Source organism: Rhineura floridana, chromosome 10 (assembly GCF_030035675.1).
Source record: "Rhineura floridana isolate rRhiFlo1 chromosome 10, rRhiFlo1.hap2, whole genome shotgun sequence".
NCBI classification, from domain to species: domain Eukaryota; kingdom Metazoa; phylum Chordata; class Lepidosauria; order Squamata; family Rhineuridae; genus Rhineura; species Rhineura floridana.
In genome coordinates this window covers 85,819,537-85,832,144 of record NC_084489.1, presented here as the reverse complement: position 1 = coordinate 85,832,144, position 12,608 = coordinate 85,819,537, and the positions used below count along the sequence as shown (strand labels likewise).

The 12,608-nt window shown below is 45.5% G+C and overlaps 1 protein-coding gene across 2 annotated transcripts in view; it reads right to left on the bottom strand.

Annotated features, from left to right (window-relative positions):
• Positions 1–12,608, bottom strand: part of WNT9A (Wnt family member 9A) — a 76,709-nt gene that overhangs the window by 53,469 nt on the left and 10,632 nt on the right. The window contains exon 2 of one of the 2 annotated variants that reach the window (XM_061586889.1): positions 381–460. The exons of the other annotated variant lie outside the window; for it this stretch is intronic. Within the exon in view, the coding sequence (XP_061442873.1) occupies positions 381–382 (2 nt within the window). The 5' untranslated portion in view covers positions 383–460. The remainder of the gene's footprint in view (positions 1–380; positions 461–12,608) is intronic. 2 annotated transcript variants of the gene reach the window in all.

The window sequence follows — 12,608 nt, the reverse complement described above, 5'->3', positions numbered from 1 at the left end:
ACTTGGCCCCACCACATGTTGTTTTTTTAAAAAAGGCTGTCCACATGTCACACTGAACACAAGTACAAGCCTCTACGTGCATAGAGTGTACACGTATTTATTCTTACAGATCAACAATTGTGTACATGCAGATACTGCAACGAATGCTAGTCCTGCTGAAATTAATGAACCTAAGTTCATCATGCCCATTGGGTCTGCTTTGTGCAGGACTGGCTCTGGATAAAAACCTCAGTTTTTGACTGTAGTGTGTGAATTATTGTGCACTGGGGTGAAGTCATTAAGTAGGGACATCATGGTAATCTAACAGACTCAGTTTTCTCCAATATCATAGACAATTATGTATGGACAATTAAGCCCAAACCCTTACATCAGATACTTACATCCGAAGAGAGCCATTGGGTGCTGCAAGCTCACATTCAGAAGCCCTTATGGGCTGTGCATCCTTTGGACACAGGTGGTTCTGAAAAGCAAGGACATCTAAGAGCACATGTGGTAAATTGGAGGAAGAAGGGGATCACCTCGCACATTCCTACCAATTGGTATATAACAGAAAGCAAAAACAACCTTTGCCAAGCTGGTGCCCTCTAGATGTTTTGGATGACAACTCCCAGGATCCCTGACCATTGTGCATCAGGGTTGGCAGGGAAGGGAGGAAGAGGCTGTGCCAGAAGAATATACGTCTTATAACTTGCATGAAGAAGCCACTCACATAAGCCAGTATTTCCACCTATCTGAGCCAGTTCAGAACACATGAGCTCTGCTGCTACCTCCATTTCACCATGGGGTATTTTCTTCCACGGCAGCCTTTGCCAGACTGGGGCCCTTCAAATGCTTTGGATTACAACGCCTTAGATTGGGGCCAATAGGCGCTGTGGTTTCCAAACCTCGGGGGGGGGGCACCAGGTTGGCAAACGCAGCTTCAGGGAGCTGGAAGCTCTTTTGTGGAAAGTGGCTGCAGCAAGCAACATGTGCTGTTGCATCAGAGGTTGACTCCACTCCTGGCCCTTGTCTTATGGACTTACTATGCTTTATTTTACTCTTTTTACAGAGCATGCAAACAGCTGTCAGCCTGATTGCACTCCAGTCTTTGGCTGTCCTTCCAAATGTGGCTCTGCAGCCCTCTCAACAATCCCCCAGGCCACACCCCCTCTCTCTAGACCACACCCCTAATCACTTCTGTTCTGCACCCTCCTCAAGCGTTTTTGCCTAGCTGAAATGAGTCCTTTAACTCTGACAATGCTTCCTGATTGCCTGGATAGGGAAAGGTGTGCATGCATGGAAAAAAACTAGTGAACTGGACAAAGGTAAGATTTACATCTATTGCTCCACCCACTTTTGCTTCTGGTCCTGCCCACCACTGGCTCGTGGTCCCCAGAGGGTTGCTCAGACAGGATACCCCTGACCTAATACAATGAGCTCCATGGTACAGACAAGCCAAATCTCTATACAGGGCCCAAGGTTTCCCTGCCCATATTGTGACAATTGCACCATGCAACATAACCTTGCAGCAGGACACAGTCAGGTTTCAGCAGCAACTGGAGTGGCTCCACCGGCTTCCAAAACACCAACTTCTGCCTGCATTGATATCATGGCATGACATCATGCTGGGTGGAGGCAGCCGGGGTAAAAGAGAATGGAGCTGTAGGACTTATTGGACTTGAGCCACTTATGGACAGGACAACCAAGTAGCAAGCTTTGCTTTCAGAATCAAGGTGCACTTACGGGTTGGACCCAACCCAAAGTATCTAATAAAATACAGTTCACCTTGTGCATTTGGAAACCCAAGATGAAAAGTATGTCAAAATATGGGATTCCTTCCATTTTGCATGCAGAATAGAGCAGCGGCAGAAGTCAGCAGGCTGAAAAGGTCTCCCAGCCCCATTGTACTATCCACTATCATACCATTCTCCAACCCAAAGAATACAGACTTGGAGTAAAAAAAAAACCTTAAGAATGAAATACTGCTAATACAGACATCAGCTCAAAGCTCACAAAAGCAAGGAAATCCATAACCAGTCAAGCATAACAGTTGTGCAAATTACCGTGTATTATGGATACTGTGGTTCAAGCATATTGCCAAGAGTTGGCTAAGCCATCAGGACAACTGGCTTGTTGATGCAAAACTGCATGGTTCATTTTTGAAGGGGAAACTTTCTTGCTGCATTAGCTTACCACTTTGGGCGCAACAGCCAATTGGGGTGCAGGGAAAGAAGGCAAGGCTCCATAAACACTAGACATTTATAGCACACTGAAAGCACACAGAATAGTAGAATTGGAAGGGGTCTATGGAGGAATCCAACTTAAAGCATACCCAACAGATGGCTGTCCAGCTGCCTCTTGAAGGCCTCCCGTATTGGAGAGCCCACCACCTCCCTAGATCATTGGTTCCATTGTTGTATTGCTCCAACAGGATGTTTTTCCTGATGTTCAGCCAAAATCTGGTTTCCAGCTACTTAAGCCCTTTATTCCTTGTCCTGCAGTCTAGGATGATCAAGATGAGATCCTGGCCCTCCTCTGTAGGGCAACTTTTCAAGTACTAGAACAGTTCTATTTTTATCTCCCCTCAGTCTTCTCAAAGCTAAACATGCCCAGTTCTGTCAGTCTCCCCTCACTAGGCATTCTTTCCAGTCCCCTGATCATCCTTATTGCCCTCCTATGAACCCGTTCCAGTTTGTCTGCATCCTTCTCAAAGTGCGGTGTCCAGAACTGGATGCAGTACTCCAGATGAGGCCTAGCCAGTGCTGAATTGAGGGGAACTAGTACTTCACGCTGTTTGGAAGCTATACTTCTGTTAATACAGCCTAAAATAGCATTTGCCTTTTTTTGAAGCCATATTACACGTTCAGCTTCTGGTCAACAACAATTCCAAGATCCTTCTTGCATGTAGCATTGCTGAGCCAAGTATCCCAACTTTTAACTGTGCATTTGGTTTCTTTTTCCTAGGTGTAGAAGTTTGTACTTATCCCTGTTAAATTTCATTCTGTTGTTTTCAGCTCGATGCTCCCGCCTATCAAGATCCCTTTGGATTTTGTTTCTGTCTTCCAAGGTATCCAGAGCTTGGAAAAGTTACTTTTTTGAACTACAACTCCCATCAGCCCCAGCCAGTATGGCCACTGGATTGGGCTGATGGGAGTTGTAGTTCAAAAAAGTAACTTTTCCAAGCTCTGGTCCCTCCCAATTATGTATCATCTGCAAATTTAATAAACATTCCCTGCACCTCCTCATCCAAGTCATTAATAAATATGCAGAGCACTGGGCCCAGGGTTGAGCCTTGTGGTACCCTGCTCATTACCCTCCCCATGACTTTCCCCCAAAGAATCCTGGGAACTGTAGTTTGTTAAGGGTGCTGTGAATTGTGACTCTGGGAGTGGTAAGCTACACAGCTCCCAGGATTCTTTGGCAGAAATGATGAGCTTTAAGTGTATGGTGTGTATGCAGCCTTTGTCACACCATTTAGCACTAGCTCCAGAAGCGAAGGCAATTCTCACAACCTCTTCCAACTAAGGTAGCTTTGAAGGGTAGGTATACCACACACTTTCAAAGCATGACTGTGTGTTGGTGTCAGATCGTCGGATGCCCCAAATACCCATCCAGGTCTCTAATGTACAATCAGAGGAAGGGACAAGATAGTTAAACACAGGCCAGATGTGGCACCATCAAGGCCCACTAACTGGCATGCCTACAGGGATATCTGGACATTTTGCTGCCCGTGGTGAATTACAAGATGGCACCCCACCATTCCTCATACAGAAGCTAACTGAGCTGTCAGCTGAATCTGCATTCCTGCCTACGGGCTTCCCAGAGGCCTCTGATCAGCAACAGCTTGGGCAGGATGATGGACGAGATGGGCCCTTGTTCGACCCAGCAGCCGGACTCTTCTTATGGCCTTATGAGTGGACACCATGGCTCAGGAGGAGGACAGTGCAGAGTGACAAGCTGTACTACTACTTGATCAATGTATCATCTGTCACTGTGCTGAGAATGAAGAACAGGAGCGTTGACATGGTACATTCCAAGTGTGCATGAACTGTGTACACAGATATTTTATTCCAAGATCCTTCTTGCATATAGTACATTCCATGTGTGTATGATCTGCATACACAAAACTTTTATTTATTTTTACTTAACAGGATTTCTAAATATCAAACCCACCAAATGATTTACATAAACTATACATGAAAATTAGTGATAAGATCAGCCACTTTAAAAATATACATAAAACTAAAGTATGTGTCAGATGCACTTGTCTAGGTAAGCTTGCTTAAACAAAAACATTTTTACAGTACAGCAAAGGCCTAATATCAGTGCACAGGAGTTCCAAAGTGCGGAGGCTGCCACGCATGCAAGGATTGATTCCTTGGAAGTGCAGAACAAACATCATGGGACACTTGTGGAAGTACCCGTTCCACAGAGCTGTACACTTGTGCAGAGCTTGGAAAAGTTACTTTTTTGAACTATAACTCCCATCAGCCCCAGCCAGCATGGCCACTGGATTGGGCTGATGGGAGTTGTAGTTCAAAAAAAGTAACTTTTCCAAGCTCTGCACTTGTATGATTATTATTAAATGTATATCCCGCCCTTCCTCCCAGGAGGAGCCCAGGCCGGCAAACAAAACACTGAAAACATCTTAAAAACGGACTTTAAAATATATTAAAAGAAAAATATATTAAAAAACCTTTAAAAACATCTCAAAAAGCAATTCCAACACAGACACAGACTGGTATGAAGTCTCTACTTAAAAGGCTTGTTGAAAAAGGAAGGTCTTTAGTACAGTTATTCACATGATGTTCAACAAGCAGAGACTCTGTACACAATAGTAGAGTTGTACAAATGAACAAGTGTACGCTCTTTCACACAAACACTTGCAAAGATGTAGACAGCTTGTACCCATGTTCAGTATCTTGCAAACAAGCCTATATCCTCAAGTTCAGCTGTTCAAGGCAGAAGAGTCCTGTCCACTGATAGCTTCCCATAGAGTGAAAACTGTCCCATAAAGCAACTTAAAGCTGCTCCTACCCGATAGCCATGAGACCAAAGCAATACATCCAACCTCTGTTTAGTCATTCTGTTTAGGAAAGCCTGGGAACTATAGTTCTAAATTCAACACCCTCACCATACTACCATTCCTACAGCCATTAATTCTGGTAGAAGGTCCTTGGTTCAACAGCAGAGCACCTGCTTTGCATGCGGAAAGTTCAGGGTTTAAATCCTTGGGGCGTCCAGATCAGATAGGCACCCTCTTCCTGACAGCTGCAGCAGTCAGCATAGACAATACTGTGCAAGGGGGTATAAGGAGGCTTCTTAAGTAAAGTGGTGTTAAAATTCAATTCACATCTAGACATGTGTTCAATTTGTACAGCCTCCTAATAGGATCACAGGAAACAGGGAAGACACTCATTTGTTCACACTTACATGAGCCTATCTAGCTTGTACTTCCCAAATCAACAGAACAAATTATTATTATTATTATTATTATATTTATTAGTCGCCCATCTGGCTGGTTGACCAGCCACTCTGGGCGACGTACAAGATAAAATACATTGAACATTAAAAAATTAAAATTTAAGAACCCAACAGTAAAACTTAACTTAACAAAGTGGAACAAAGGTGTCCTTCAAAATCCACACTTCTGAATTTTCTGATGCAGTCCTTCAACCGAGGACTCTGTACAAGGCGGCATCTTTTGAGTGACGTGCATACAAAAATGTGCACAAGTGAAAATCATGCACACAAAATGCTTTGCAAAAACCGTGCACAAATGTGTATGCAGAAAAATGCACCCCAAAAGGCATACAATTGTCCTTAAAAAAAAAAAAAAGGGAATCAAACTGAAAAATAAAAGTTCAGTATGCCCCAAGACTGGAAAAATGAAGAGCTGAAATTGACAAGAGTCATCCATTCCTATACCACAAAATCCATCCATCCTTATATGATAATTCTCCCTAAAAACCACACAACTGTTTTTGGCAGATGAATGTGTAAGAGGATTTAAAACCCCGGTTTGCGCATCACTTAGAGAAGATCCTATTTAGGCCCATCAACCTACCCAGGGAATAAATAAGTCATTCGCCCACACTAAATGGGCCCACCTGACACTGCCTGCTACCTCACCCCCCCCCGCCCACCACCCGCCTTCCCGGTTGCCAACAACCAAGCTGCCAGACAAGCAGCATAGCTTCAGTCTGACACCATCCCATTAACAGGCAACCATGAAAGATTTGTCCTGCCGCTCTGATTCCAGGATAGGCCACACATTTGGAAAGGCCAAAAATTCTTTGCTTGAAATACAAGCAAAACGTTGGGGCTGGAGAGAGAGATTAGCCCCAGCTGTCTCGATTCCTTCGGCAGACCGTGAAGCAGAGCAGCGGTGGCTCCGGCGGGCCATTTTGCCAAAGGGGCATCTGTTTAACGCGGCTGCTGGCAATTCGACTGAAGAACAACAACATTAATCGCCAAACTACGAGGCAGCTGAAGGCGTTCCATTGAACAGAATGCCGTGGAACAAACAGGGAAGTTTGCCTTAAAACAGCAGAGAGCTCTAAGACAGGAATATTTACCCACAGATTGCTATGCTAGTGGCATCTTAGATCGACTGAGCAGTCCACAGTTGTTCCTCTCACCTAAGGAATCCTGTGCAAGTACAGATGACCCCCTAAAAAGCTGTTGCACCTCCCATTAAATCTCATGGTTAAGAAGGGCTGAAGCTCAGAGGAAGAGCACCTGGCTTTGCACGCAGGATGCCTCAGGATGAATCCTCGGCATCTCCAGGTATGGCTGGGAATGTCCCCTGCCTGAAATCCAGGACAGCTGCTGACAGTCAGTGTCAACGCCGAGCTAGATAGGCCAATGGTCTGGCCGAGTCTAAGACAGCTGTATTTCTTTCACAAAGATTTTCTTGGCAGCTACAAGAGATGGAAGTTGGAAGGATCTGTAGTAAGGCAAAGCCTCTAATTACCAGTGGCTCGGAAGGTTCTGGGCTGATCTTACTTTGAGGTTACACCCAGCAGATCATGTTTTCTATCTCCGAACAAAGTTAGCGGCGCAAAAGCAAGACATTTCCCCTCTTCCTACAACTTGCTAAGGACCAGAACTGGTTTTTGTAACTGTCCTCTTTTATGTAGCTGCCTTCTCTTCTTGAGAAGGGCCACAGCTCAGTGGTAGAGCCTTGCATGTAGAAGGTCCCAGGTTAAATGACTGGTATCTCCAGAGAGGGCCGGGAGAGACTCCCCGTCTGAAACCATGGCGAGCTGCTGCCAGTCAGTGCAGACAATACTGGGCTGGATGGAACAGTGGATCTAACTCAGCAGAAGGTAGCTTCCTGTGTTCTTTTAACCCATTAATTCTGTGACAGAGCACACACTTTGCATGCAGAAGGTTCCAGGTTCAAGCCCTGCCATCTCCATTTTAAGAAGGTCAACTAGCCGGGGGACATGCAACTTGGTCTGAGATCCCGGAAAGCAGTGTGGTCGCCAGTCAGACTGGACAATACCAAGCTAGAACTCCACCAAAAAGGGGGCCACTGGAGAAAATCCTGCTCTTCCTAGCTACCAACTAAACTTCAGGTGGTCGTGGCACTTCTGAGTCATTTTTACCCTGCCATTCTTCAGCATCGCAACTTCAATCCAAAGCAGCTCTTTCAACTGGGGGGGGGGAGGCGAGAGACATCAGAAGGTTCAAGCACAAGTCTTCTGCATTAGGTCACACTTGGCTCTCTGTAGCATCAACTGTCGGCCATATCGCTTAGTCGGACAAGTGGGGGCTCACATGACAATTGTCCATGCTTACACAAAAATCCCTCCACAGAGAAAACGCATCAGGGAGGGGAAGGTAGGGTAGATTTTGCTCTCTCTGGTGTGAAAATGTTGCTTGCAGTTGTTATGTGCCTTCAAGTCAATTACGACTTATGGCAACCCTATGAATCAGTGACTTCCAAGAGCATCTGTCGTGAACTGCCCTGTTCAGATCTTGTAAGTTCAGGTCTGTGGCTTCCTTTATGGAATCAATCCATCTCTTGTTTGGCCTTCCTCTTTTTCTACTCCCTTCTGTTTTTCCCAGCATGATTGTCTTTTCTAGTGAATCATGTCTTCTCATGATGTGTCCAAAGTATGAGAACCTCAGTTTCATCATTTTAGCTTCTAGCGACAGTTCTAGTTTAATTTGTTCTAACACCCAATTATTGGTCTTTTTCGCAGTCCATGGTATCCGCAAAGCTCTCCTCCAACATCACATTTCAAATGAGTTTTTTCTCTTATCCACTTTTTTCACTGTCCACATCCATACATAGAGATCAGGAATACCATGGTCTGAATTATCCTAAATTTAGTGTTCAGTGATACATCCAGTTCTCTCATAGCTGCCCTCCCCAGTCCTAGCCTTCTTCTGATTTCTTGGCTCCTGTCTCCATTTTGGTTAATGACTGTGTATTGATAACCCTTGACAAGTTCAATGTCCTCATTGCCCACTTTAGTGTTACATAAATCTTCTGTTGTCATTGCTTGCAGAGAAGGGTTAAAAAAAAAACTGAGGAACTTCAGCTATGCAAGTCCCCCCCTGCCAGACAAGAGGTTCACCACCTACCATGTGAACTGACCTGGTTTAAGGCAAGTTCTGGCATTTGCAGGACAAAATTAAGCAAGGCAGGATTGTGCTCTAAGGGGGGAGGCGGGAAGACTTCAGCCCTCTCAAGTCTACTTTGTTTATTTCTGGAACCCCAAGATCTACCAATGGGAGTCAGGCAAGAGACGTATAGGATAGGGTTGCCAAGTTCCTGGCCTGAGACTGATCCTGTATCTTTAGGAGAAGAGAAAGTCAGCCAAGGGCAGGTGTTCTTGCAACACTGTAATGAGAAAAACCACAAGGTGCAATTCTCCCTTCCCCCTGCACGTTTAAAGATACAGAAGACCTCTTGGAGCTGGAGCTTGCAACCAAGAGGTCTTCTATATCTTTAAAAGTTGTGCAGGGGGAAGGGAGAATTCCACCTTGTGGTTTTTCTCATTACAGTGTAGCAAGACCACCTGCACTTGGCTGACTTTCTCTTCTCCTAAAGATACATGAGCAGTCTCAGGCCAGGAACCTGGCAACCCTAGTATAGGAAGAATTAAGCAACAAGGTGCTTCAAGCACATTTCCAAAGCTAAGGCTTTGTTTTCAGTACCAGCACTGAACTCAGGCTTTTCACATTAAAGTTCGCTTCTCATTCACTTTCTTCATTTCAGCAGTCTAATTTAGGTGGGGAGAAAGTAGCTTTGTCGCTAGTGCTAAACCATTAAGAGCCAGAAAACCTTGCCGATTGAATGCAGATCACCCACTAATCTACCGGTAGGCCCTGATAGACCTTCTAGAGTAGCCCAGGATCTCTCTGGCAGGGTCTTCAGTGGCCACACTGAAAGCAGGCAAGGTCACTCCGCTTCCCAACACAACCTAAAGTGGGAAAGATGCGCAGCCGGCACAAGCAGACAGAGACTTAGTGAAAGTTTGCATGCCGACAAGCCTCGCTGGGAAAACGGCATTCAGCACGTTGCACCAGCTGCTACTGCAGGCCACGTAGGAGGCTGTGGCAGATGCTCCTGCATTATGGCCTTCTGAACTGCCATGCGCCCACACCACAAACACACATCACCTGTTCCACTCACTTTAGCCTTTATCGGGGAGATTGCAGGCCAGAATCGACGCCCACCCTTATTCACCGTCTGTCTTCAAAAAAAGGTCAAAGCCACCTCCCTCTTTATATGCACCTCTCCACCTACCGGCACACACAGAAAGAACATCCCGCACTCGTATCACATGAACCTGGAAAGCTGCCTTATACAGAATCACACCGCTGGTCCACTGACCTCAATACTGTCTGCACCAGAGATAGGGAACCTGCAGCCCTCCAGACATTCTTGGACTCCAGCTGCCATCAGCTCCAGCCACCATGGCCAACGGTCCAGAATGCTTGGAGCTGCTCTGGAGGGCCAGAGGTTCCCCACCCCAGGTCTACCCTAACCAGAAGAAGCTCTCCAGAGTTTCAGACTGGGGTCCTTCCCAGCCCTCCCTGGAGATGCCATTGGAGATTGAACCGGGGACCTTCTGCATTCAAGGCAGATGCTCTACCACTGAGCTACAGCCCTTCTCCAAGCTGTCCCACTTCTGCAACATCCTTCTGAGGTGCAGCAGCCAAAATCATTCACAGCCTTCCAAATGTGGCGACCTCACAGATTGGTACATTTTATATGCAGCCTCTTTCCTGATGATCCTCAATAGGGAAAAGCAGCTTTTTCAGAGCAGCCATATGCTCGGTCAACGTTTTCATTAAGCTATCCACCAGGATCCTGTTGGAAGTGGGGCAAGAGCAACTCCCATTTGGGTTCTTTCGTTTGTTTTCCAGATGGAAGATAGAGTGAGGGCCCTCCAGCTTGCTAGAATTGCCTACCTTTAACTGTGCTCTTCTCTACCTAGCTTCCTTCCGTTGTAAACTGATATGCTCAGGGAAGCTGACCTGACCCTCCTTCCTTTGTCTTTCTTCTTCGACTGTCCGAGGAGAGAGGAGACATGTTTGACTTTGCTCTCTCTCCTGAGCCATGAGGGCAATACCAACGTCTGGGCATTGCGCCTCCAACTTAGTTAGAACTAGGTATGACTTTCATGTAGCTTTTCTTATTTTACCAAGTTTTAAGTCTCAGTGATCTAAATGCAGGGTAAAAGCCTGCTACTTAGGTAGATACACACACTGGCGCACACAGCTCAGACCACTGAGTATCTCTGCATATATATACATATATATATATTTCCACAACAGATCCCAAGATGCCTTTCCTGGTTCATTGGTAACCTTTCTGCTTATTCTGCTGAACAGGGCTCTAGATTCTGCCCCAAACTAAAAGATAAGAAAAGTTAAAAACAAAGTAGTACACATGGAGATGAAGCACCCTTCTTAGGAAGGCTACACAACAGAAGCCCCCCCAAAAGCCTTCCAAATTTAAGAAGGAAACGCCTGGGAGAAATGTTTTTGCCTGGTGCCTAAAGATGGATAGTGATGGCGCCAGGCATGCCTCCTGGAGGAAAGCGTTCCACAAACAGGGGGCCACCACTGAGAAGGCCTGTTCTTGTGTTGCCATTCTCTGCACCTCCTTCGAAGGGGGTACACAAAGAACCTCCAATGCCATGCACAAAGTCTGGGCTGTTACATATAGGGAGAGGCAGTCCTTGACCCATTGAAATTAGTGAACGTAAGTTAGCCATGTCCATTAATTTCAATGGGTTTAATAAGAATGTGTCTAATGTTGGATGCAGCCCTGTCACTCCTGATGCACCTCTTGGGATATTAGCAGTAGACTAACAGCCACAGCATTCTTTCAGTTTGTGCATGTCTATCAGCAACAAGGGATATTATTCATCTTCAGGCACAATGTCAGATTGCTGCGTCCTACAGAATATATGCAATTGTTCTGCTGGACCAGAGTGAAGATCCATCTCAGCCCAGTGTCCTCTTTCTAACTAGGAGTTAGAATCGGACATATCAAGGTATAATGAAGACGACAATTTTCCTTTTCCACCAGAATCAAGCAAAGATATAATTCCCATAACAATGGAGGCTCCATTGACCTCTCCTGGTCTTAATACCCCTTAATAGATTCCTGTATGTATTTGTCTAATCCCCTTTCAAAAGAGATCAATGTGGATGAATAAGGCTGTGTACACAGCACAGATTCAAAGCACGTGACTTCCTTCAAAGTATCTTGGGAACTATAGTTTACCCCTCACAGATTTACCATTCCCAGCACCTTTAACAAGCTACAGTTCCCAGGATTCTTTGCAAGACATCATGCGCTTTAAACATATGGTGTCTATGCAGGCCATGACAGTAGAACAGGATGTGCCATTTCTTAAAAAGAAAATACAGGGAACAGAAAACATTCCCCGCAGTTACAACACACACTGCAGCAAGATAGGACAGCAGGGTAAGCTAGAGCATGTTGGGACAGTTCCTCTACAAATTAGGAAGGCTTTTTTCAAAACAGGAACACATTCAGAAAACAGGACACAGTACTAGTGACATAGTCCAACCATTCCACAGAAGAACTCTACCGCAGCAGGCCTAAGCGAGTAGCCATCACCACCTCTGGTGGGAGCCTAGTTAAGTTCTGAAGATTAAGAGTCCAGATGTGTGCAGGAGAATGGTTTTGCCAATTCCTTGCTCACAGACAACCAACGCCATTATTAAACCTGCACACACCATATGGAAAGCCAACTCTTCCAACCCTTAAACAGGCCCAGAGAGGCTGCCACGATGGAGAATCATAGAACAGTAGAGTTGGAAGGGGCCTATAAGGCCATCCAGTCCAACCCCCTGCACAATGCAGGAATCCAACTTAAAGCATTCCCAACAGGTGGCTGTCCAGCTGCCTCTTGAAGGCCTCCAGCATTGGAGAGCCCACCACCTCTCTAGGTCATTGGTTCCATTGTCGTACCACTCTAATAGTTAGGAAGTTTTTCCTGAGGAAGAGGCTCTGCAGCTCCTCCGCAGATCAACCACATAAAATTGGGAGAGCTGTAACCTCCAGATGCTCCTTGCAGCAGAATGAATGGACGGAGATAATAATAATAATAATAAATAATAATAAATTT